A 25674-nucleotide genomic window follows, 5' to 3' on the forward strand; every position below is an offset into this window, starting at 1 on the left:
CCACATCTAGAAGCTCCTCTCCACACCGTAGAGCTCTTCCACATTTCTGAATTCATAATGCATATTTGTAGATTCCTCTTTTGCTACCTTGTCATTTTGCCCATGATCATGTTGATGTGGTACAGCCCAGAGTTTAGTTTCTGGAGTCAGATTGTTAGCATTTAAATACTAGCTCCTATGTGGCTCTGATATTTCTGACCAAGTTACTGAATCTTGCTAACCTTTGGACTTCCTGTCTGTAAAGTGGGCATTTACTATCTGTAAAGTGGTGACGAGTCCACCAGTTTGTGTGCGTAACACCCTAGGCGCAGGGCCCTGCATGGTTTAAGGAGAGGGACCAACCGTGCCAATTTACCCAAGACCAAGAGGGCTCCTGGGAAGCAGAACCGTCAGTGCAAAACCTGAGAAAGTCGCAAGCTGAGTTAGTCCCCCTAGTTGTAAGCATTTCATTTATATTATTCAAATTTATTGTATTTATATTTTGTATTCCTATGTTACATCTTTCCCCTGTTAGGTTTCACAGAGGCTCACATCTAGGTGCTTAAACATCTTCAAGTGTACTGCATTTTCCTAAAAGAGATTTACATTACCTTATGGTAATAAAATTCACATACAACTAGAAAATTAAAGATGACATGGAGGAGAAATTGTTAGGAATGTAGCATTGGCTTGAGAGATAATTTTTGATTTTGCAAAGATAGTTTTAAAAAATGTATTCCAGATGCTTAGAACAGTGTGAATAATAAAAGAGGTTAACTGTTACCTCCAGGAAAAAATTATACACAAAAGAAAATATAATCACAGATTGCTACTGTTTAATCAAGTGATCAAGCAATCCCAAAGCACAGTGTGGCTGCAGGGCTGTCTTGCCACACTTCCATAAATCCAGCTGGTAAGAAAACAAAGAGGCCTTTATACCCACAACACAGCAGGCAGCATGGGCTTCATGTGGCAAGGATGCCGATTCCCTGTGCCCCTCCACCCTCTGAGTTCCAAGGAAGATATGGCAACAGGTCATGGGTGCAAGCCCAGGTAGATGCTGAGCACACAGAGGTTGTGTGTCGCAGCTGAGAAGGGCTCAGGTCAGAAAGCTGGAAGTCATGTAAGATAATCACAGATTATCTAGCAAACCTGTCCAACTTTTGCCCCACAGGGAGACAGTATCTGTATCAACCCAACTAGGAAACAAGTCTTCTCTGGGGAGGAAAGGGAAATTTTATTATTGGAAAAACATTTTTTGGCTGCAAAGTCTGCATTTCCTCTCAGATGGCCCTGCCCTGGTCAACACCCCAAAACTGGGGACTTTGTCCACCCCTCTGTCATTGGCCTCACCAGGAGTGTCGCATGTTAGCCCCTCAGTTATCCTGCAGTGAGCTGCTTATGGCTCAGCTTTCTTCCCACAATCCCCAGTTGTTCCTTGAGTCCTGGGTTAAATATTTGCCCGCACAAATAAGGACACTTATCCCATTCATGAGGGCTCCATTCTCATGACCTAATCACCCCAAAGTCCCCATCTCTAAATACCACCACATTTTGGGATTAGGATTCAACACATGAATTTGTGGGGATACAGACATTTGGTCCATTGCAGGGGGAGAGGGGGAATTTGGGAGTAGCATAAATAAGGTCACATGTGCCCCTAAATTTGTTTCAGGTGGAGAAGGAATCCGGCGGTAGCTTAGTTGCTCTTTATTGTGGCTGCCCATTTGAATTGCCTGGAAGATTTAAAAAATAAAACACCAGTGTCCACTCCTTCCCACTCCCACCCCAGAGACTCTGATTTAATTAATTAGGGTGGTAGGAAGACATGGACAACAGCCTGGTTTTAAAATACTCCAGGTGAATTTAATATGCAGCCAGGGTTAAAACTCACTGCAAGTAACTGAATCCTCTCTGTCTCTTCCTTTTATTCCCATAGCGACCTCATGGACTGTAGCCCGCCAGGCTCCTCTGTCCATGGGATTCTCTAGGCAAAAATACTGGAGTGGGTTGCCATACCCTATCTTCCCAACCCAGGAATCAAATCCAGGTCTCCAGCATTACAGGCAGATTCTTTACCATCTGAGCCACCAGGGAAGCCCCAGATAGGATCAAGCTTATTGTTTAATATTTACTTCAAAACTAACAGCATCTGCATTCTTTCTCTTTAAAATTCGTGTTTTCATTCAATTTAGCAATTTTCCTGTGCTTGTCTAAATAGAGATCTTTTTTGTCCTTGTTGTTGTTGATTAGTCATTAAGTTGTGTCTGACTCTTTGCAATCCCATGGACTGTAGTCCACCAGGCTCCTCTGTCCATGGAATTTCCTAGGCAAGAACACTGGAGAGGATTACCATTCCCTTCTCCAGGGGATCTTCCTGACCCAGGAATCGAACCCAGGTCTTCTACACTGCCAGGCAGATTCTTTACCACTGAGCCACCAGGGGAAAATAAAACCAAATCAAATTCTTTGACATGTGTTAGCTGATAAAAACCATAGTCAGGGGTTAGAAAATATGATGATTTCATTGCATCTTGTATTCTTTACTGGAAAATTCCTGAGGGCTGATTTTCTCCTTATTCTAGATTTTTAAAAATGCCTTTAAGTAAACCCCCAATTTATTTTCTCTGTGCATGTTGTCTATAGTAGCTATAGACTTAATGCTTGTGTCCCCCCAGATTCATATATTGAAATCCTTACCCCCTATATGATGATAATGTGGCCTTTGGGAGGTGATTAGTTTGTGAGGGTGGAGTTCTCGTAAATGGGATTAGTGCCCTTATATAAAAGAGACTCCCCCCCCCCACCATATAGATAAGTAAATAATAAAAACAAAAGAGACCCCACACAGTTCCATCACCCTCTTCCCCTCCTGCCATGTAAAGGACTCAGTGAAAAGATAGCCTTCTGTGAATCAGGAAGCAGATCCTCACCAGACACTGAATCTGCTGATGCTTTACTTTGGACTTCCCAGCTTCCAGAACTGTGAGAAAGAAATGATATTGGTTAAGTCACCTAGTCCGGTGTTTTTAAACCAGCCCAGATCGTTTTATACATGGCCAAGACACCAGTACAGCATGACATTTATTGTTATGTTCTGCATTTGAAATTTGGCTATCTACTATTATTCTATAGTTATTGTGAGGCTGTCAAAACCTCCACTCTGTCTGTAATGACCTGAGACTTTTATTGTGGTCACTGTGCAGAGATAGTTATTCTGATGCCTTCCTGGTTAACCTCCTAGCCTCTGGATTTTTATTCTATAAAGTGGAAATTCAGTGACACCTGTATTAGAGGGTTGTTCTGTTTTGCTATGTGGCAATATATAAAGCCCCAGGCACATGGAGGACACTCCTTTTCTTCTGCTGCTCACTCTGGGTACCTCCCCCAGATGGGACATTTTTGGGTGTGTTTTTCTACTGCTAATTGAGGTAATTCTACTTTTTCTTCATTAAATTTTTTTGGTTCATTTAATCTTCGTGTGTTTGCATGCATTCCCTTATTTTTCTAGTTTCAGATTTCTGAAGGCTCCTAAAGATTTTTCTTCATACATTTTCACCTTCTGTCTTATGGTCTTCCTGTCTACTTCTTTACTTTGATTTTCTTTCCTTCCATTGTAAGACTAGACCTTAAATAGAAAATATTAGTGTTGGCTGTTTATGGAAGAATTTATTGGGCACTAGAAGAGAGATTTCGGTTTTATAAATACTATGCATGCATTCATGGTAAGTTGCTTCCGTCTTGTCTGACTCTTTGCAACCCCATGGACCATAGTCCTCCAGTCTCCTCTGTTCATGGAGTTTCCCAGGCAAGAGTACTGGAGTGGATGGTCATGCCCTCCTTAGGGGACCCTCCCGATCACTCTTATGTCTCTTGATTGGCAGGCATATTCTTTACCACTAGTGCCACCTGGGAAACCCTTATAAATATTACAGGACATTCAAATAGAGCCCCAAATCTGCAGAGCTTTAGTCAGCTTCCAGATCTCTGGTCAATCTCTGGTTTATCAATGTGAAATGGAAGTTGAGTCACACTTTTCGTGTTTTGTGGATGCCTTAGTATCATGAAAGCTATTGTTTTTTGGCCTTTATTGTTTTGAAATAGAAACTGCTTAACCTCAAGACTCTTGGGACGGAAAGCCATCACCCTTTACCATCATCTGTACCAGTGTGCGTGGGGACTGACCATGAGTGCCATAAGGAAGGCGCTGTGTGTTCTTCTCTTTCTTAAGAAATTCTGGTTCATTGCAAAATTAGCCTAATATCTTGCTTTTGCAAAACTGCTTGAATTCCATCTTTTCATGAACAATATCTCATACTCATCTTTTACTCAAATTTTATTAAGGAATAAACCCAATTTCCAGAGCTATTGCTTGAAATTTCCTTTTGCTTATTCCACCTATGTTTCATAAAAAACATTCATGTAGCAAAACAATAAAAAACGTTTGTGCCTGCTTTTAAATAGGCATTTGCTTTTAGTAAGTTGATTCTTCTGAGCTCTCAGTTATATTTTTATAGTCCTAATCAGTTCAGTTCAGTCGCTCAGTCGTGTCTGACTCTTTGAGACCCCATGAATCGCAGCACGCCAGGCCTCCCTGTCCATCGCCAACTCCCGGGGTTCACTCAGACTCATGTCCATCGAGTCAGTGATGCCATCCAGCCATCTCATCCTCTGTCATCCCCTTCTCCTCCTGCCCCCAATCCCTCCCAGCATCAGAGTCTTTTCCAATGAGTCAACTCTTCGCATAAGGTGGCCAAAGTACTGGAGTTTCAGCTTTAGCATCATTCCTTCCAAAGAAATCCCAGGGCTGATCTACTTCAGAATGGACTGGTTGGATCTCCTTGCAATCCAAGGGATTCTCAAGAGTCTTCACCACAGTTCAAAAGCATCAATTCTATTGTACTCAGCCTTCTTCACAGTCCAACTCTCACATCCATACATGACCACTGGAAAAACCATAGCCTTGACTAGACGGAACTTTGTTGGCAAAGTAATGTCTCTGCTTTTCAATATGCTATCTAGGTTGGTCATAACTTTCCTTCCAAGGAGTAAGCATCTTTTAATTTCATGGCTGCAATCACCATCTGCAGTGATTTTGGAGCCCAAAAAATAAAGTCTGACACTGTTTCCACTGTTTCTTCATCTATTTCCCATGAAGTGATGGGACTGGATGCCATGATCTTCGTTTTCTGAATGTTGAGCTTTAAGCCAACTTTCACTCTCCACTTTCACTTTCATCAAGAGGCTTTTTAGTTCTTCTTCACTTTCTGCCATAAGGGTGGTGTCATCTGCATATCTGAGGTTATTGATATTTCTCCCGGCAATCTTGATTCCAGCTTGTGCTTCTTCCAGTCCAGCGTTTCTCATTGTGTACTCTGCATATAAGCAGGGTAACAATATACAGCCTTGACGAACTCCTTTTCCTATTTGGAACCAGTCTGTTGTTCCATGTCCAGTTCTAACTGTTGCTTCCTGACCTGCATACAGATTTCTCAAGAGGCAGGTCAGGTGGTCTGGTATTCCCATCTCTTTCAGAATTTTCCACAGTTTATTATGATCTGCACAGTCTAAGGCTTTGGCATAGTCAATAAAGCAGAAATAGATGTTTTTCTGGAACTCTCTTGCTTTTTCCATGATCCAGCGGATGTTGGCAATTTGCTCTCTTGTTCCTCTGCCTTTTCTAAAACCAGCTTGAACATCAGGAAGTTCACAGTTCATATATTTCTGAAGCCTGGCTTGGAGAATTTTGAGCCTTACTTTACTAGCGTGTGAGATGAGTGCAATTGTGCGGTAGTTTGAGCTTTCTTTGGCATTGCCTTTCTTTGGGATTGGAATGAAAACTGACCTTTTTCAGTCCTGTGGCCACTGCTGAGTTTTCCAAATTTGCTGGCATATTGAGTGTAGCACTTTCACAGCATCATCTTCCAGGATTTGAAATAATTCAACTGGAATTCCATCACCTCCACTAGCTTTGTTCATAGTGATGCTTTCTAAGGCCCACTTGACTTCACATTCCAGGATGTCTGGCTCTAGGTCAGTGATCACACCATCGTGATTATCTGGGTTGTGAAAATCTTTTTTGTACAGTTCTTCTGTGTATTCATGTCACCTCTTCTTAATATCTTCTGCTTCTGTTAGGTCCATACCATTTCTGTCCTTTATTGAGCCCATCTTTGCATGAAATGTTCCCTTGGTATCTCTAATTTTCTTGAAGAGATCTCTAGTCTTTCCCATTCTGTTGTTTTCCTCTATTGCTTTGCATTGATCGCTGAGGAAGGCTTTCTTATCTCTTCTTGCTATTCTTTGGAACTCTGCATTCAGATGCTTATATCTTTCCTTTTCTCCTTTGCTTTTTGCTTCTCTTCTTTCCATAGCTATTTGTAAGGCCTCCCCAGACAGCCATTTTGCTTTTTTGCATTTCTTTTCCATGGGGATGGTCTTGATTCCTGTCTCCTGTACAATGTCATGAACCTCATTCCATAGTTCATCAGGCACTCTATCTATCAGATCTAGTCCCTTAAATCTATTTCTCAGTTCCACTGTATAATCATAAGGGATTTGATTTAGGTCATATCTGAATGGTCTAGTGGTTTTCCCTACTTTCTTCAATTTAAGTCTGAATTTGCTAATAAGGAGTTCATGATCTGAGCCACAATCAGCTCCTGGTCTTGTTTTTGCTGGCTGTATAGAGCTTCTCCATCTTTGGCTGCAAAGAATATAATCAATCTCATTTCGGTGTTGACCATCTGGTGATGTCCATGTGTAGAGTCTTCTCTTGTGTTGTTGGAAGAGGGTGTTTGCTATGACCAGTGCATTTTCTTGGCAAAACCCTATTAGTCTTTGCCCTGCTTCATTCCGTACTCCAGGGCCAAACAAAATCTTTTATTGTACCAAGTATAAGGTAGATAACAAGTTTGATAACCCCAAAAGGACTTGTGTTAAATAATATAGCCAGAGAGGGAGATGAAAATAATCAATAAAGGTGTGAGGAGAGACCATAAGGACAAGATAGCTTGTATTTACTCTGAGATTTCTCATTCTAAACTCTTCTGTTCTTTCCAACCCATGCATGTTTAGGATAAATACTTTCTTCTCCCTCTGTATTTCACAGTAGCTACAGATTCCTTTTGGAGGTAAGATTTGAACAATTGAGTAGGCATAAATTTACTTCCAGAGAAGGCAATGTCACTCCACTCCAGTACTCTTGCCTGGAAAGTCCCATGGACGGAGGAGCCTGTTAGGCTGCAGTCCTTGGGGTCTCTAAGAGTGGGATACGACTGAGCTACTTCACTTTCATGTTTCACGTTTCACTTTCATGCACTGGAGAAGGAAATGGCAACCCACTCCAGTGTTCTTGCCTGGAGAATCCCAGCGACGGGGGAGCCTGGTGGGCTGCCGTCTATGGGGTCACATGGAGTTGGACACGACTGAAGTGACTTAGCAGCAGCAGCAGCAGCAAATTTACTCCATTTTTAAATGACAAAATTAGAGAAAACTTTTTAAAACAATTATTATTGGAGTATAGTTGATTTATAATGTTGTGTTAGTTTTAGGTGTACAACAAAGTAAATCAGTTATACATATATTCATTATTTTTTAGATTTTAGACCTTTTCTCATATAGGTTTTTAAAGAATATTGAGTAGAGTTCCCTGATCTACACAGTAGGTCTTTATTATCAATTTTATATATGATAGTGTGTATATGTTAATCCCAATCGCCTAATTTAGTCTTCTCTCCTTTTGCCTTTGGTAACCATAAGCTTGTTTTCTACATCTGTGACTCTATTTCTGTTTTGTAAATAAATCCATCTGTACCACCTTTCTAAATTCCTCATATGTGTGTTAATATATGATATTTGTTTTTCTCTTTATGACTTAACATCACTCTTTATGACAGTCTCTGAATCCGTCTACACCTCTGAAAGTGGCACAGTTCCATTTTTATGGCTGAGTAATATTCCATTGTATATATGTGCCACATCTTCTTTGTCCATTCCTCTGTTGATCAGCATTTAGGTGACTTCCATATCTTGGCTGTTGTAAATAGTGCTGCAGTGAACATTGGAATACATGTATCTTTTCAAGTTATGGTTCTGAATCTAGAGAATACTTTTAAATGATATTTCTTGAGTTGTCATTACTGATGGGTGCTAAACCTGTGCAAATTTAAATATGTTACAGCCTATGAGATAGCATCTTTAAGAATTTTTTCATCATTGTCCTTTCTTGATTTTTTTTCCCAAAATATTTTAAAATGATTGTGCTTGACTCTGTACATCAAAATTTAAAGATCATAGTTAAATAGTGTGATAAAGGATTGAGAGTTTAATTTTTAATTTTAATTAATTTTAAAGGGTTACTTATTTAATCTGCTGGGAGGGATGGGGGGCAAGAGGAGAAGGGGACGACAGAGGATGAGATGGCTGGATGGCATCACTGACTCGATGGACGTGAGTCTCAGTGAACTCTGGGAGTTGGTGATGGACAGGGAGGCCTGGCGTGCTGCAATTCATGGGGTCGCAAAGAGTCGGACACGACTGAGTGACTGATCTGATCTGATTCACATATAGATCAAGATAATAATGAAGAAACGACTTGTTTAAATGGGTAAAAACCCAGTCCAGAAGTGCTAGCCTTCAGATGCAGTTGGAGTCACTGATTAATATGTATTTAAGGAAATGCCTTAAGTATCCTGAGCCATTTCTTTAATTAGGCAAAGGATAAGTGTCCAAGACCATCACATCTATAGGAAGACAACTGGTTTTGTCACTTCTCTAATGCCTGCATGCTTTGAATGTAGTGGACAGTGAAAATTGTTCACATCCATGCAGGCTTACCAAGTGACAGGAAGGGTAGTAAGCTCTTTGCACACATGGAGTCTTTTAAATATTTTCTGATAGTCAAGGGAGAAAATAAATAAGTGGTCAGTGCTTTCTGCTTCCAACACAAGGAAAAGCTTTTTTACTCAGCTAATTAATTAGGTCTAGATATTTATGGAAATTATTTTTTCTTCATGAGTGAATTTTGACAACATCCTTGACATCTATTAACATTAAACATTTAAATTGAGTTGATAATGTTAAAAAGTACTGTTTTCTTAAGTATTTGGTGTTTGATAACTTTAAAATATACTGCAATCCAAGTTAAGTGCTTTCTCTAGAAAGACATTGAATAAACACAATTACAACATTATAATATTCATTAATTCAAGAACTACTTTAAAAATCTCCATTTAACCTAATATCACTATGATATGGAGAATACATTAATGATTTGTAACTTTCTGATGATTAAACTTCTTTAAAGTTTTATGTTCTCATATATCATTAGAATGAGTGTGCCACTTATAAAATAGTAATTATTCATAATACCCAAGAATTACATCTGCTTTATTCTTTTATTATAATGTCCTGAGTAAATACTTTATATACTCAACCCGATTGAACAAACAGGACAATCTATTGTGGGTTTTTATAGGACTTGTATCATACAAGTTTTACTATGATGAAGGGAATGCCTACTAAAATACCTTCATGTATAGCCCCTGATTCTGGTTACAAATACACACTACTGATTTTTGTGTGGTTTTATCTAGCTTCTGTATTAGTTTCTCTAGAATTCTGATTTCTTCAAAGCAGAAACTATGTCTTTTGAATGTCATTAATTAGTGTGAGACTAGCACAGACTAAGTGAATACTCTTTTTTAATGTAGAAGTTTAATGTTTATGAAATTCTTTAACTGGTTTGGTTCCTAAGGTTTTGTAACATTATTCAACTGACTTATAGCCAAAATAAAATGATTCTTATATGATTCATATATATGATCCATATATTCTAAATAAAATTTTCTTTAAAATGTACAGACTTATTATTAACTGCTTAACAAACATTTGTTTCTAAACATATGCTACGTTTACCATCTTTGTAAAGGTAACATTCAGCAGTGTATTTCAAAATACTGAAAGCATCTATTATTAAGTATTCAATATTTTGTGAAAATACTTATATCCTGTCACTGGTTTGAAAATCCAATTAAATTCGTTTAAATTTCTTTTTTTTTTAATTGACATATAGCTGGTTTACAGTGTTGTGTTAGTTTCAGATTTACATCACAGTGGTTCAGTTATACATATACATGTAAATCTATTCTTTTTCAGATTTCTTTTCCTTTCTAGGTTATTATAAAATATTGAGTATAGTTCCCTATGCTATACAGTAAGTCTTTGCTATAAATTCCTTTAAATTTCTTATTTTTATTTTGGAAAATGCCTACAGAGATCATACAGCCAAGTGAAAACATGATTTTTTAAAGAGATTATGGGAATTTTTGTTATTTGTGTTGTTTTAATATATAGCATCTGCAATAGAGCATTACAAGCATTTCTAACATATATTTGATTGCATGGTACACTGATTACCTATATATATGCCCTTAATGACTGAAATTTATAGTACCCTAGAGATCACTTATAACATCACTGCTCAAATTTCACATGACACTGAAAATGGCGTTTTGTTCCAGAATTGTCTAGCTGAGCATGGGATTACTTGAGGGCTTGGGATGGGTACTCTGAGGCTCGTTTTAAGGATTCTGTGTTTGTGTGTGTGTGTCTGTTTAATGTCCAGCACCCGTTCTTCCTGGAGCCTACCAGCAAAGCCATTCTCAAGGGTATGGGTACATGCACCAGACCAGCCTGTCATCTGTGAGGTCAATGCAGCATTCACCAAATCTAGTAAGTGCCCGTTTGAAGTGCTCCTCCTTCCCTGGTCTTCATAGTTTATCTCCAGAATATAAAAGCACATGGAGTACAGTTGGATTGAATAGGGTTCATTTTTTACATAAAATGTAAATGATGATGTGTTGCCATTTATATAGCTTCTTCTAAGGAAGTAGAAGGAAGTAGAGGATAAACCATTGAGAAGGGAAAGCATGATGTGAAAACATGTAAACAATGAAACATAGTAAGACTCTACCGGTATTCTGTCCTCATTGTTACCTCATGATTGGAAATAGTCAGCCATGGTCTTCATTCAATAAAAAAGCACAAATATTTGGTCATGTTAAATAGTTAATCAAAATGGCCATGGAAACCTAAACAACACGGTCAACATATGTCTTTGAGTTCTCCTCTTGGAAATCTTGGAGTGCTGACTCATTCATTGAATGGAAGACTTGGAAGCAGACTTCCAGACCAGTTAGTTCAGTTTGGCATGTTATGATGAAATGGCTTCTCAAGCTCCTGACACAGTCTGTGTCCTTAGAAATAGGTGGCCCTTCTAAACAGCTTGTAAGATACCTTTTAAAAATATATTTGTAAAAGTATAGTTGACTTTAATATTATATTAGTTTCAGGTATACAACATAGTGATCTGGTATTCTTATAGATTGTGTACCATACAGAATTATTATAATATTATTGAACTATTTCCCTGTGCTATACATCACGTGTCTATGACTTATTTCCTTTAACGAGTGGCATTGGAGAAGGAAATGGCAACCCACTCCAGTGTTCTTGCCTGGAGAATCCTAGGGACGGCGGAGCCTGGTGGGCTGCCATCTATGGGGTCGCACAGAGTTGGACACGACTGAAGTGACTTAGCAGCAGCAGCAGCAGCAAGGAATCTTTAATCACTCTAAAATTCTTGCATCTCAGCCAATTTCCTCAGTCTACTAATGCACTTGATTTTGAGGTTGTCTGATATTATTAGCTAAATCCTTGGCCTCAAATGAAAACAAATATAGTAAAACTCAACTCATTATAACAAGGATTTAATTATATGTATCTCAATATTCATGACATTTATATGCTAAATGTCTCCTATTATGTGATACAAAATCCTATTGAGTATATTATGGATTTTTTTTCTTTTTCTTTTTCTTAAGTATTTTAAAATAGAAACAAAATTTTTAAGTAAAGTTCATCACCTCTGCCAGGGGACCAGTGGTTGTAATGACTTGGCAGTGACTTGGGCCTGTCTGCCACTATGGTGGGCTTTGTTCTCTGAAGAATGTGGACTAGGGGAGAATCTACATAATCTAAGGACTCTGGGCTTATCTGAAGCTGGGGGAGTGGCTTTACTGCTTCAAAGCTTACTTTTTAAAAAAAGATTTTTATTTTGTATTGGGGTATAGCCAATTAACAAACAATGTTGTGATAGTTTCCAGTGAACAGCGGAAGGATTCAGCCATACATACCCCCCAAACTGTCTGCCCTCCATCCACGCTGTCACATAACACGGAGCGGAGTTCCAAGTGCTCAAAGCTTACTTTTTGACAGCTAGCTGTTGTATTTAGTGGCTTGCTCTGGTCCACAATATTACCCCTTTTGCCAGACTAGTAAGCTTGAAATGAACACAGTCAGGACAGACAGTAGGCTCCAGAAATAGATGTGCTTAGAAAGTTCCTGGTAGTTCCTTTATGTGTGGGCTGGTTTGTCGCGGTTGGCATTTGTAGCCTTGACTGTCTTGGTGTCCATTGTGTGACCTCATCTTTCCTTTCTCAGAGGACCTACCGAGCCATGTACGATTACAGTGCCCAGGATGAAGATGAAGTCTCCTTCAGAGATGGTGACTACATCGTCAATGTGCAGCCCATTGACGACGGCTGGATGTATGGCACGGTGCAGAGAACTGGAAAAACCGGAATGCTTCCAGCGAATTACATTGAGTTTGTTAATTAATCATTTCTCCCTGCCCTCTGAGCTTTGTTCTAATGTATACTAAACCCAATCTTTTTAAAAGATAGAAGATACTTTTAAGACAACTTGGCAGTTATTTTACAATAATCTATCCTTCCTTTGACAATTAGACACGCAGGAAGAAGGAATGACTTCTGGGCTGAAAAACAGCAGCATTTTTGGTAATTGGTATAAAGAAATAATTAGGTCTGGAGACCTGGCGCTGCTCGTTGTGGTAATGGTTTCCTTTGATTGGCTATTGAACCCTTCTGGGAAAACATATTTTTGTAAACTTTAATAGAGATGTTGATTGTCCCTTAAATGTCACAAATATATGAAACTTCTTAGCTGTCACTTTGGAATCACCAGAAGCCAGTCCTCTTAATTCAATAACACAGCTGATAATTTAAAAACCATTTTAGCTTTTGAGTCACAAGGTGATTTCCAATTCAAGTGAAAATTGCCTAAATATAATAAATGTAAGCAGTGGAAGAATGACAGTTCTGTTAAAATTATATTGACTGGTGGCCTTAGGGATCTAGAAACTTTCAATGAACAAAGAAATTTCCTTGTTCCTTGGGCCGACTTGGGTCTGTTTATTTCTCATTTGTACTGAGGCATATGCTATTCTCCATTTACATTCTATGAACCTAAGTACACGCTTGGCTCCATAGAATGTCAGGACCAAATAACTTCACAGCTGCTCTGCAAAGGGCAAAATTTAAGGTCATCTATGTTATTTCCCTAATACTAATAGCCTTTACCCTGTTGCATGTCATGTAGGTTCAAGCTTCTGTAACATAGGCAGCTGCACTGCCCTGTTCCTGTTATTCAAACAAAAAGTGTGGCCGATACCTAAAAGCCCTACCCTCTAGATGCCAGCTCAGCAGACAAGCATAACCTGAGAAGTTGCTTGAGATTCTCCTGCCGCATTGCACTCTAGTTTTGAAGGATTTACACCTTAGAACATAGATGCATACGCTAGCAAATAAGTGATTTAGGCATTTATTGAACAGCTTCCATTAACTTAATGCCACTGTTGACTTAAAAGTTAAGAAAACTTCCTAGAAGCCAGTGACAAAGCTGGAATATGAAGTGTGCTGGGAGAAACCAATGAACAAAAGATTACCAGCTGCACACACAGAGAGACAGGTGATCTGGTTTCTTATTTGGGAAAACACTATTCAGATTCTGGGATGGAAATCTAGCTACTGAAATTGCTTAATGAAAAGACTTCCTTTCCACTTTCTGGATTTTGTTTTCTAAATCACATTTGGAAGTGAGAGGGAGATGTCACCAGAGATTTGACAAGTTGTTCATTAAAAAAGAAATTGTTGTCACATTTTAATTTTCAAATGAGTGACTTTGCAGGCTCTTGCTGGATTCACAGACATGACCATCACATCACCAAGTTTTTACCTGGAGTCCACAGTCAAGATCACTGGAGAGATTCATGCCCATCAGCAACTCTGGGTTTTTCTGATTGTGCCATTAGAGAGACTTGCAACAGGGTAGCAGTCATGTAGGGTCTGACTCTACAGCTATGATGAAACTGAAAAAGCAAAATGTAATTATAAACATGTATCAAATATATGGGCCTTGGGGATATCTGCTTTAATGATATATTCAAAGAAATTAACAAAATAAGCTGTAAAACATCTTTTCTTGAAATGTTTATTAGTCCAAAGGCAAATATTAATTCATTTACACCTTTGAAAAGTAAGCACATAGTTTTGAAATATGTAGTCTCATTTTTATCAGGCTAAAAGAGTAATTAGATAAGCTTTATTACACTCAAGCAACATACTATATGACACTGATGTAAAACTGAGAAGAGAAAAATTCAGGCAAATAACTAGAGGTTATTTGAGGGGGTTTTACAGATCACCACATAATCAGCTTGCCTAATTTTCTGTCATTGAAATGATCAGTTGCAATTCAATTGATTAAACCCCATACTGGTTTTGGTGTCTTATACACAAACCTACGAAAACAAGCAGAACTTGGAATATTCTTGCAAAAATTCCTTTGCATTAAAACTGAGGGCAACAAGCTTGCTTAGTTTTATTATACCATTAAATAAATATTTATTATTCACCCAGACAGACTATTTTTTGTGATTATAAGAGAGTAGTTGTTGATTAAATCTGCAGACTAAATGTGGGATGGGTACACTTTTTGATAAGTAGCACATTTATAGGAAGCTCAGAGGAAACCGATTTCAAATGATGATTATAATGGGGAAGTAGTCATAAAGTAACAGCTTGATGTTTCATTGTTTTTCTCTTCCACTTATTTTAAAATCAGATTCACTGAATGTAAAAGTCAATACTTATTTGGGGAGTAATTTTCCCCAAATTTTAAGCTTCACATAATGTTTGCATAGCAAGATACTTTTGCCTCCCGCCTTTAGGAATTAAGAACTGATCAGAATTTAACTAGAGGGCAGTTATTTTACAATAAAGACCGAGGGACAAGTTGCACACGTTCCTAATGCTATAATTAGATGGTGTTGTCACTGTTATTAAAGCCTGTCAGGATATTAAGCATCTCAGCAGAAATACAGAAAACAATATATGTGTAAAACCAAAGTGCTATTTTTACAGCATCATTTTCAAGACTGCATTCTCGAACACCTTTTCCCCTTTCCACATGCCGCCCCTCTTGTTTTCAATTTGGCAACAGTTATATCCTATATAATGTGACAGCTCAAGAAGGGTTTTAAAAAAACAAGTCTTTTAAAAGAGGGCTGTAAATGCCCAAGCACAGAGAGCATGCACCTGATTTTCTAATTGTGATGTGTTCTCAAACCTGATAAAAGCACAAGGGCAGTTTGATACGCTTTGAAAAGTTTCCGAAAACAGAACTTACATGGATCATCTCTCTCTTGAGCATAGCATAGCAACCGAATATATCACTTGTGGTGTGTTTCTGTAGTCAGCGTTTTTACTAATTCTTGTTCTCTGGGAAAGCTTTCTATTTCTAACCTGTGACAAGGCACGTCTCCACGTCTCCTTCTTACTGTTTACACATCCACAGTGTAGCCCACTTGGAAATAATTCTCCACTTGTCAGATCTCCACACTGTCCCTGCATCTTCTCAGGCTTTCCCCACCTCAGAGACCACATAGGAATTTGCAAGCACAGTGCCCAGGAGCACCTTTTATGAATGTGGATGCGATTAGACCGGCCCCCCTCTTGCCGCCAGTTTCGTTAGTTACTTGAGGATGGCGAACACACACTTTTGCCAGTCTCGCTGCAGTCTTCTTTCCTTATCTTGTCTGTGTTGAGCTCGACAACACTCTGGGATTTGGGAGGAAGATTTCCCTAAACACACAGTGTTTTTCTTCAGGTTTTCCCATCTCCAGTGGAATGTTTTTTAATGAAAAGATTAAAGAAATTGTGTGTGATCCTTTAATAACACCCTCTATATAAAGTGAATATAGTTTATACCAAAATTATAATTATATAGAGATAAAAAATATCGGTGCCTTTTTGATTACCCTTGTTTATTCATTATGGTCTTGGGAAGAAAACCAAGCAAGCAAGTAAGCTTCTGCCTATTCTATAGTAATATTTTATTATATGATCATTGGTATTTTTATGGTGGAGAAGTGAGATGCTCCTGACGGTTAGGAAAGGTGATAACTGATTGTATTTTACCTCTAGAGGTTTAGAACTTTAGAAAATACCAACTTCTTTCGTCTGTTTCTGAAAGTTTCTTTGTGGATTTATATATAGTTGAGATGCATAAACATAAACTTTAGGTTTGAGATTTAAAATACCTGTTGTAAGTTAGAAGAATTATGTTATGAGGCTGAATTCATTACACCAGATGAAATTCACTTCATAAATCCATTATACCTTAGCTATTTGCTTCTGATAATCTGAAAGTGGCTAGAGTATGGTTGTTTGGGGTAACTTGACATGGAGGCGAGAAAGCTTTCGTTAATAAGAAGCTCTGTAAACCAAGTGTAGAATGCCAATATGAAGTCTCTTTTTGAAGTATTCCACGCCCATTAAAGGTTCTTTCCAGACAATTGTCCACTATCACTGATTCAAGAAAATCAAGACATTGTATGCTGCTTCTGTGGCCATCATTCCCTGAGGCTTAGACTACTGGATCCACAAGCCTGGAAGGACCCCTGGGGCAAATCTACGCCCTAGTGGTCCTTGTTACTTCAGTATCTTCATGGGAATTCCATATGCTTTTTGTGTTTGATATATGGTATTCAATTTGCATAGTATACATTTCTTTGTAATCCAGTTGCTGTTAAGAACAATTTACTTTAAAGGAAAAGAGAAAACGACATCATAGTTCCCTTCTTTAGTGTTCATGCAATGAACGGCTGAGCATTTATAAGCAGCACCAAGTGTATTACAGGCAGGCTGTGGAATCTTCGCTCTTTGACCTGTGATTAAAACATGAACTTGAATCCTTGTGCAGATTGGTTTCTGTTTGCTTCAAAATATGTAGAATTGTGGTTGATGATTAATTAGCAAGATTGTACTAACTTTGAGAGCCTACAGTTTTATAGAAAACACTTCATGTTTTAAAATGAAGGAGCTTACAGAATGATACGTTATTAATATAATTTGGCTTTTGTTATGCAAATTGTTAACACCAGCTATTAAAATATATTTTAGTAGAAATGCTTTAATTCATATTTTTTCCTCTACACTGTGAATCTTTAAGCCTTGGTGGACTAGAGCAACATCGTGCTGCCCAAAGGACTAACCTATGCAAACCAGTTCACATTTCAGTGGATGTCACAGTAATTGTGTAATATGCTGTTATTTCCCCCGCATAATGTACAGCAGCACTGAAATAACATGTTCAGCCGAGCATCGTGTATGTACAGACAGTTACTCACAAACCCTTCAAGGCTACCATGATCATTAGTATTATTCGTGTAAGAGCAGATTGCTGACTTATCTATTGAAACCATTTGAACGATGTCAGAACAAGAATGACAGACGGATGCATCGGCCATGGCTCCCAAGTGGTCCCTGCAAGTGTTCTCCTGTGATGAAGCCTCGTTCTCAGATGCACTCTCTCCAGGGTATTACTATTCTGTGTCTTCTTTCTGTATTTGTAAAACATTATAACGCTTTAATTTCCTATCTCTACACATTCGGTTTGCTTAAATAAATGCAGGATGTAACAAAATGGTTCCACTTGTCAGTTCTCACCTTGGTTTCTTAGAGCAGTGCTCATTGATAATTCCCTGGGTGTGGGTTTATCGTGACAACTCACGTCAAATCGCCTCAAAGGTCTGTGCCGGCCTCAGACCACTTACCTTGGTGAGCTGTTTAGAATGTGTCTTCCTCCTACACATAAACTTAGCTTTAAATGAAAACAATAGTATGCTTTTTCAAGCTGAGTCTCTTTCTGATTTTATATCAAAGTGCTGCAGTAATTCATCATCGTAGTTCACTGCTTCCAAGACCGACTTCCTCATATGTCCTCAATAGTACGATTTTAATTTTCTTGTGCTTGAAAGATGAAAGAAACAGCTTGCAGCAAAGAGTAGAAAATGCTCAAACTGGGCACATGAAACAGGGAGATGCTCTGATTTCCCAACTCAGAATGGCTCATTTATCATAGAGGATAATTGCTTTTCCTCCTAATTTTCCCATAGTTGGAAAAAGTGAGTTTGTTCCTTTTTTTGCCCTCATGTAAATCTACTGAGACTAGGGTCTTAGCTTTATTGTGTTATTTTGTAACAGTTCTTTGATGGTGCCTAAATTCTCCTAATTATAAACCGATAAACTCTGCTGATGACACAATTAGTGCTTTTGCGCAAAGAATACTCTTCCTAATCTTGAATTTTCTGTTTTTCATATTCCAAAAGGATGAAATATTTGTATGCTATTCATCATTAAACATACTTATAATATTTCAAATGGTAAATCAGCTTATTTATTTATTTGAAGAATATACTTTTTTTCTCTCAAAGTTTTATTTCCCCCACTATGCTCATAAATTTTACCCTTGGGAACTCAAGCCACAGAGAAATGACCAACTTAGCAAGATTTTTTTTCTGAACTAAAATGATTTAGATTTAGAATAAGGTAATCTTATATTTTTATTAACTTAAAACCTTGTGAAGCCAGTTTTACAAATAATTGAGACATACATGACCACTAGAAATCTAGCAAAGTAACTTCTTACAAAAATACTCATACATAGTAAATTGAAAAGTAGATAAAAGGAAAGTTTTGTTCTTTTCTTTACGTAATCTGCTTCTTCTATGCAGAGAGATTGAATAGAGTTTTGTGATGGCAGAAAACTGGATATGGTCCAAATGTGAACTTCAACTACTTTCTGCAGTTCTCAGCACAATTCTCAGGCCTTTGTCCATTTATATTTGTACTTGGGAGCAGCAGAGTTCTGATGAAAAATAGAATGAGAAAATGGGTTTAAAGGGTGAAAAGTCAATATTAGAACAAAGGACCCAGTTACTGATTTTGTATTTATACTATGACATTTTGATCTGTGCTTTCACTATTTTTTTTTAAAGTTGCAAACATAAAAGAGACTAGTAGACTAAAATAGAGAAATGAGCAAAATCTGATCACCTGTTATTCCATTTGAGAAAATAAGGAAGTTTTATGCATCCCAAATTTAGTGATTAGATTGCTCTTAAAATGGACTAGTTTCTGGTTCTTGAGTCAAGATAGCCCACTTTTTCCAAAGGGTTGCTATCCAAGGCCACGAGGCCCTAATTAACTTTCATTATCTTGTCACTCTGGTGACAGACAAATAGATGGCTGTGACCTGACCGATCTATAGGCTGCCCAGGAGCCCTTGACAGGAGCCGCACAAGAACTTTACCCAACATGGAGGATGGTCACTGAACCTGTCCACATCTCCCTGGGGAGTCTGAGTTCACAGTATAGAGCTGGTTGGTTTACTGGTGTGATTACTGAAAACTAAGAGCCATAGAGAAAGAAGGAGGAAGTCAGGAGTACGTGTCGCTGTGAGTGAGTAGAAAGCATGAGATGGAGAGAAGAGATTAGAACAGATGGAGCAAAAAGTGAAGGGCATGATTGTTGGTAGCATGAGCCCTAAAGATGGGAAGACGCTGATTCTTGTTTAAGGCAGCCCCTGAGATTCGGCAGCCCCATCCCCTGTGGCAGAGGGAGTGACCACTCTCCATATCAGAAGCACATGGTTCCATTCTAGTCTTGCTGCCTGTGGGACCCCACCTCCTCTTGATAAAGAACAGATTGCATGAATGTTAGTAACACTTGTGGGGTGTCCCCAAATGAGACGCCACAAGTGGTCAATGTGATTGAAATGCCAGTTGTATTTTTGCAGTTGCCATGTTGCAACATTGTCTTAAATCATTTTGTTTTCTTTTATAATGTGGCATATTTCACTGTATATATCCTACTGAAAATCACTTTAGTTAGGAGTTGTTTCCCTGGGCTCTATGAAAGGTATCAGTAATTAATAACAAAAGAATTTAACTTCAACCAGTGGGTTTGTACAAAGAAAGGATTGGGGATTTGGAAAAATATTCTTCTCAATTTCTAAGTGTTGGGTAAAGAACATGGGAATGACTGGGCTCCCTTAGAGAATGACACAGGCACTGATGTCCCAGGGACAAAAGCTGAATTGTTTCTGCAGAGCTTTCAGAAATACCTAATTCTTCCAAGTTTCCTCAGTGATAGTTTTTGACTAAGGTAGATGAAGCAGTGACTGTAACTTATTCATTTAACATATATTTATTCAGTGTTTATGTGATTCAAGGAATAGAACACAGAGACTTTCCTACTATACTGGTAGGGGAAACAACCAACCTAGGATATACATTTATCCACATGTGTATTGTCGTGTATACTTAAACAGCAAATTGCTTCATTGCGGTTTGAGAGGTATTGTGAAAGTGAAGCCTAGTCCTACCCCAGTTCTTGTAGCTGGGCAGGGGTGATCTGTGGTGGGAAGGGCGTGGAAGACCCCGAGAAGCTGCTATTTGAACTTGGAGCTCCGTCCATCTAAGCCTTAGACATGTGGGAAAATTTAGTCACTGGCAGCTAATGGAAGATATACTCCAGTCTCCTGCCCAATTTTAATTTAAGTAGCAATGCAGATTTTTGTAGTTTTCATACAATTAAATTTTCATGAACAAAAGTTGGGTTACAGATATGCATGAATAGGTGTGTATGCACTACCCATTGATTATTCTAATTATGATTTCATTCCACTTAGAAAGTCAGCAAGTTGCAAAGAGTGAATTATATACACAAAGTTTTATAGATGTGCAATGCTTCACTTCATTTTTTGGATAATTGGTTATTATGTAGAGTTTCCTGTGTCCTTATTTCCTCCCTGAATATTTTTAGAAAGCATGTGCTTACTGGAGTTTATGGTGGTACAGTGAGCAGCAAAACCATTGATTAAAATGCTGTTCTCTCCTGTTTTAGATTCCACAGATTTGGGAAACTGTCATTCCATCTAATATGTGATACAAGTTAGATTTACAACATTAACTGAGCAACACAGGGAAAAATCACCCACAAAGCAAGTCAATTGTTGATGATTACTTATAATAGATCCTCGCTCAGAGGTAAATCATAGCTTTGTTTATAGAATTCTGGCAAGATTGTTGATCATCTGCCTCTTTCAAAAGTCTGACGATATGTTTGCACATTTTATCTTGGGTACCCTTGCCCCAGTTAAATTCATGATCGATAATATTTTGGATGTGTTGTCTTCCTTCATCAATGCCTAATATAAGGCTTGCTGTGGGAATACGTTTTATATTTATAAATACTTCCTGGCTGCATGTACACTTTCTTTTAGAAAGAAATGTTTTGACTTTCAAAATGGTGCCCTGCAAAGTGATTTCTGAACTTCTCCATCTCTTCATTGCGCTGTTTTTCTTCCAAAAAGAGTTGTTCTGATGATCCAACTACAGCATCATAATTGGTATTGTAATACAAAGTTTCTTTTGTTCACAAACCATATGCCCACTATTTTACATTCATTTTAATGGGGTCAGGAGAAGAGGTGCTTGAAAACCCAGAGGAACAAACTTGTTTTGTGTGATGCATCCCCTAGTCCAGGTGAACAGGGCTTCTCTCTGCCTGCAGTCATCCTCCACCCGGAAAAACAAGGAACTGGCACAGGAGAGTTTTTCCATCTTCCATGACTTAAGTCCTAAAAAAGCTATGACAGTGGAGGAGAGGATGGCTCCTGTGAGGATTTATTTTTCAAAACAGGCGAATGAAGAAATACTTTCGGCATGAGAACTTCATTATAGTGTGAAACCTCTTAGTAGTATTGAAAGATTTCCTGTTTGAAGAATACCGAAACATTTTCAGAGCTTCAGATGGGCCTTCTGGTCTTGATAGGCTACTTGTTCATGACAGAGACCCTAGAATGGTATTTTCATAATGTAGACTCCTTAAGCATTTGACAGAGTCAGTTTATTATTATATTTCTGCACAGATCCAAGATCTACATGTGATTGATTGGGGTGGAGGGGAGTAATTAGCCAAAAGAAGTCCTATGCCAGACATGCCCATGTCAGGTGAGTGGGAGAAGACCTGTGGAAGAATAGCATCACAGGAAGGAGAAGGAAGGACGTAGCCAGGGCAAGGGCAGGTGAAGAGCCCAAGGCCTCACTTGGATGAAAACCCGAAGTGTTAGCTTCAAGTGGAATTAGTCTTTCAAAATTATTCCAGTATCAGGAGGTAGAGTCTCTCTGTATCGGCCTTCTTTATCTCCCACTTCCCATGCACTCTCATCATGTCCACAAAATAATGCCAGGCTCGGCTGTATCACTGAACTTTTCTGGGAGAAAGATAGATTCCAGAAAGCATCTGAAAATGCTGAAAATTCACTTTGCATGAGTGCAAGTTGGGATATAGTCTTTGAGCTTAGGATAGTCTGATAACCCCAGACTTCATGTGTTTTTTTGTTTTTCCCTTTTCTTTTAAGTCTGAGAAAGCTGTGTTCATTGGCGGAGAGCTGAGTAGGTCCTGCGTTCTGTTGAATCTGGGTGTCTCACATCTCTGGGTGGGATGCACTTTCACGGGCAACACATGTGCCCTTCCAGGCACATGGCCTTTAGACTCACAGATTTTCAGGGGGAGCAGAGACCATCAGTCCAATGCCCAGCTTCGGGAAGACCTGGCATGATTGTCTCGCTGTATTGATTAGAAGCCCAGGGTGACCCTGTCATAGTCAAGTGGCTGGACTTTGAAGGGATAAAAAGTGGATAAAAAGCCAGCTCCTCTATCTTCCATCACGGCGCCCCTCCCCTCACATGCTGTGGCTCTTGATATCCGCTCAATCTGTTCACATGGGGAGGGGCAGAGTGAGTGCTTATCTGAAGCTGCCCGTGTTGTTCCTTTAATGTCCCAACACCAGTTCTGCTGCACAGCTGTGGGCTGAGGAAAGCGATCCCAGGCGGTGCCTGACTTTGATCACCCAAACTAGGGCAAGGACCCTTTGGAGGAGCAGAAGAAGTGATGGTGTCCAGACTCTCCTATCACAGGTTGGGAAGGCAGTATCTCATTTCCTTTAAGACTCTGAAACTGCAAATTAAGATGAAAGGAGAACAAGGTTTTCAGAGCACTGATCTGAAGTCAGAATGCGTTCTGTTCCATGTCCAGCCCTTTCTTCTCCTGGGGGGACTTTAGTAGGGTGAGGGAAGCTGCCATCTGGTCCAAACTCAAACCTCTTGTTGTTCAAGTAGTTAGAATGCCTCTGGACTACTAACCAGCTTGTGTGTCATTTCCACAAGCACTTTTTAAACACCTAAATGTTTGTCCACTTGTGATGCCAGCAGGCATTGGATTTGGATTCTTGTGACAAGTCACCTTTTTCCCAATTATGAGTCATCCTGTTTTCCCCTTCCTTGTCTTTCTTTTCTCTTCCATCCCTTCTGGTTCCTGCTTTTAAAAGAATGTGTTGGTTCTCTAATTTAAAAAGTAATCCATTTCAAGAGGGAGGGGATCTATGTATACTTATGGCTGATTCATGTTGTACCGCACAAACCAACACATTGTAAAGCAATTATTCTGCAGATAAAAATAAATTTTAAAAAAGTAATCCATCCTCACTGTAAAACATTCAGAAGAGTAAAGGAAAAAATGACTTCTAAGTCTACTATCAGAAACTGTGGTGTTGATGTGTATCTTGTAGAATATTTATTGTTATATATGCATACATTTTTTAACAGTAATTGTCTTATAAATAATTTTGTGAACCTTTCCCCCATCTGACATTGTATAATGAAAATTTTTTATCATTGAATAATTTTTGAAAAATATTCCATCATATGTATAAATTACTTAGCCCTCTTACTGGACATTTACATTGTTTCCCTTTAAAAATAATGCAGCGAATATTTTCATATTATTATTTCCATTATTATATCCTTTAGGGTTGCTGCTGCTGCTGCTAAGTTGCTTCAGTAGTGTCTGACTCTGTGCAACCGCATAGACGGCAGCCCATCAGGCTCCCCCGTCCCTGGGATTCTCCAGGCAATAACACTGGAGTGGGTTGCCATTTCCTTCTCCAATGCATGAAAGTGAAAAGTGAAAGTGAAGTTGCTCAGTTGTGTCCAACTCTTAGTGACCCCATGGACCGCAGCCTACCAGGCTCCTCTGTGCATGGGATTTTCCAGGCAAGAGTGCTGGAGTGGGGTGCCATTGCCTTCTCCAATCCTTTAGGGTAAATCCCATTAAAATGGAACTGCTGGGACAAAAGGATTGTATGATTTGAAGGCTTTTAATAAATACTGTTATTAAACTTGTCATTTAGCACAATTTACAATTTGGATACCTAGTATCAATAGATTGTTCCTCTTTTATATCTTTTATTTCCATGATTGCTAGGGAGGTTGAACATTTTCTTCACATGCTTACTGGCTGTTTGCAGTTCATTCCCTGCTGTTTTTGTTTTTGTTTTTGTTTTTTTTTCACCACCAGTCACCATGCACAGGTATATGTGGCCAAATTGCCACCCAGAAATTTCTTCTAATTTATACTGCCACCGACAGTTTGTGGGTTTGTTGCATCAAGTCCTTTCTGACATTGAATGCTATTGTTTGTTTTAATTTTTGTGAGTATCCCTTTTAGTTACAGAAACTGTTTTATGTCTGGTGCATGTATATGCCATTATTTTTACTTACACAATTGCTGCGTGTTAAAACCTCACAGTACAGAGCAGAGAGTGGAAGATTTTGCAGGGGTGGAAGTAAGAAAATGCAGAGAAGAAGCTGGAAATAAAGGAGAATGGATGACTAGGAAAAGAGTATAGAATCACATTAGTCTGCTAAGGCTGCCATAACAAAGCAGTTGCTGTTGTTCAGTCTCTAAGTCATGTCCAACTCTTTGCGACCTAATGGACTGCAGCACATCAGGCTTCCCTGTCCTTCACTGTCTCCCAGAGTTTGCTCATATTCATGTCCATTGAGTCAGTGATACTATCTAACTATCTCATCCTCTGCTGCCCTCTTCTCCTCCTGCCCTCAATCTTTCCCAGCATCAGGATCTTTTCCAATGAGTCGGCTCTTCGCATCAGATGGCCAGAGTACCTGGAGCTTCAGTTTCAGCATCAGTCCTTCCAACGAATATTCAGGGTTGATTTCTCTTAGGATCGACTGGTTTGATCTCCTTGAAGTTTAAGGGTCTCTCAAGAGCCTTCTCCAGCACCACAGTTCGAAAGCATCAATTCTTTGGGGACTGGGTCACTTAAACATCAAAAAATGTATTTTCTGGGGACTGGAAGTCCAAGATCCAGGTCTGAGCAGGACTGATTTCTTCAGAGGCTTCTCTCCTTGGCCTGCAGATGGCCCTCTTCCCCCTGTGTCCTCACATGCTCTTCCCTCTGGGTCTTTGTCCAAATTTCCTCTTCTTGTAAGGATGCCAGTCATACTGGATTAGGGCCCATCCTCATCACCTCATTTTAAATTACTTACTCTTTAAAGACCTTGTATCTAAATACAGTCACATTTTGAGATATCAGGGGGTTAGGAATCCAACATATAAATTTTGA

The 25674-nt window shown here is 38.9% G+C and overlaps 1 protein-coding gene across 12 annotated transcripts in view; it reads left to right on the forward strand.

Moving 5' to 3' along the window:
• NEBL (nebulette) overlaps positions 1 to 17828 on the forward strand; it is a 376575-nt gene extending 358747 nt beyond the window's left edge. For all 12 annotated transcript variants that reach the window (XM_044928168.2, XM_006058648.4, XM_044928163.2 and 9 more), the window contains 2 exons: positions 10607 to 10713; positions 12484 to 17828. In XM_044928168.2, coding sequence (XP_044784103.1) covers positions 10607 to 10713; positions 12484 to 12660 — 284 coding nt within the window. In that variant the 3' untranslated portion in view covers positions 12661 to 17828. The remainder of the gene's footprint in view (positions 1 to 10606; positions 10714 to 12483) is intronic.
• The last annotated feature ends 7846 nt before the right edge of the window (positions 17829 to 25674 follow it).

Source organism: Bubalus bubalis, chromosome 14 (genome assembly GCF_019923935.1).
Source record: "Bubalus bubalis isolate 160015118507 breed Murrah chromosome 14, NDDB_SH_1, whole genome shotgun sequence".
In the NCBI taxonomy this organism is placed as follows: domain Eukaryota; kingdom Metazoa; phylum Chordata; class Mammalia; order Artiodactyla; family Bovidae; genus Bubalus; species Bubalus bubalis.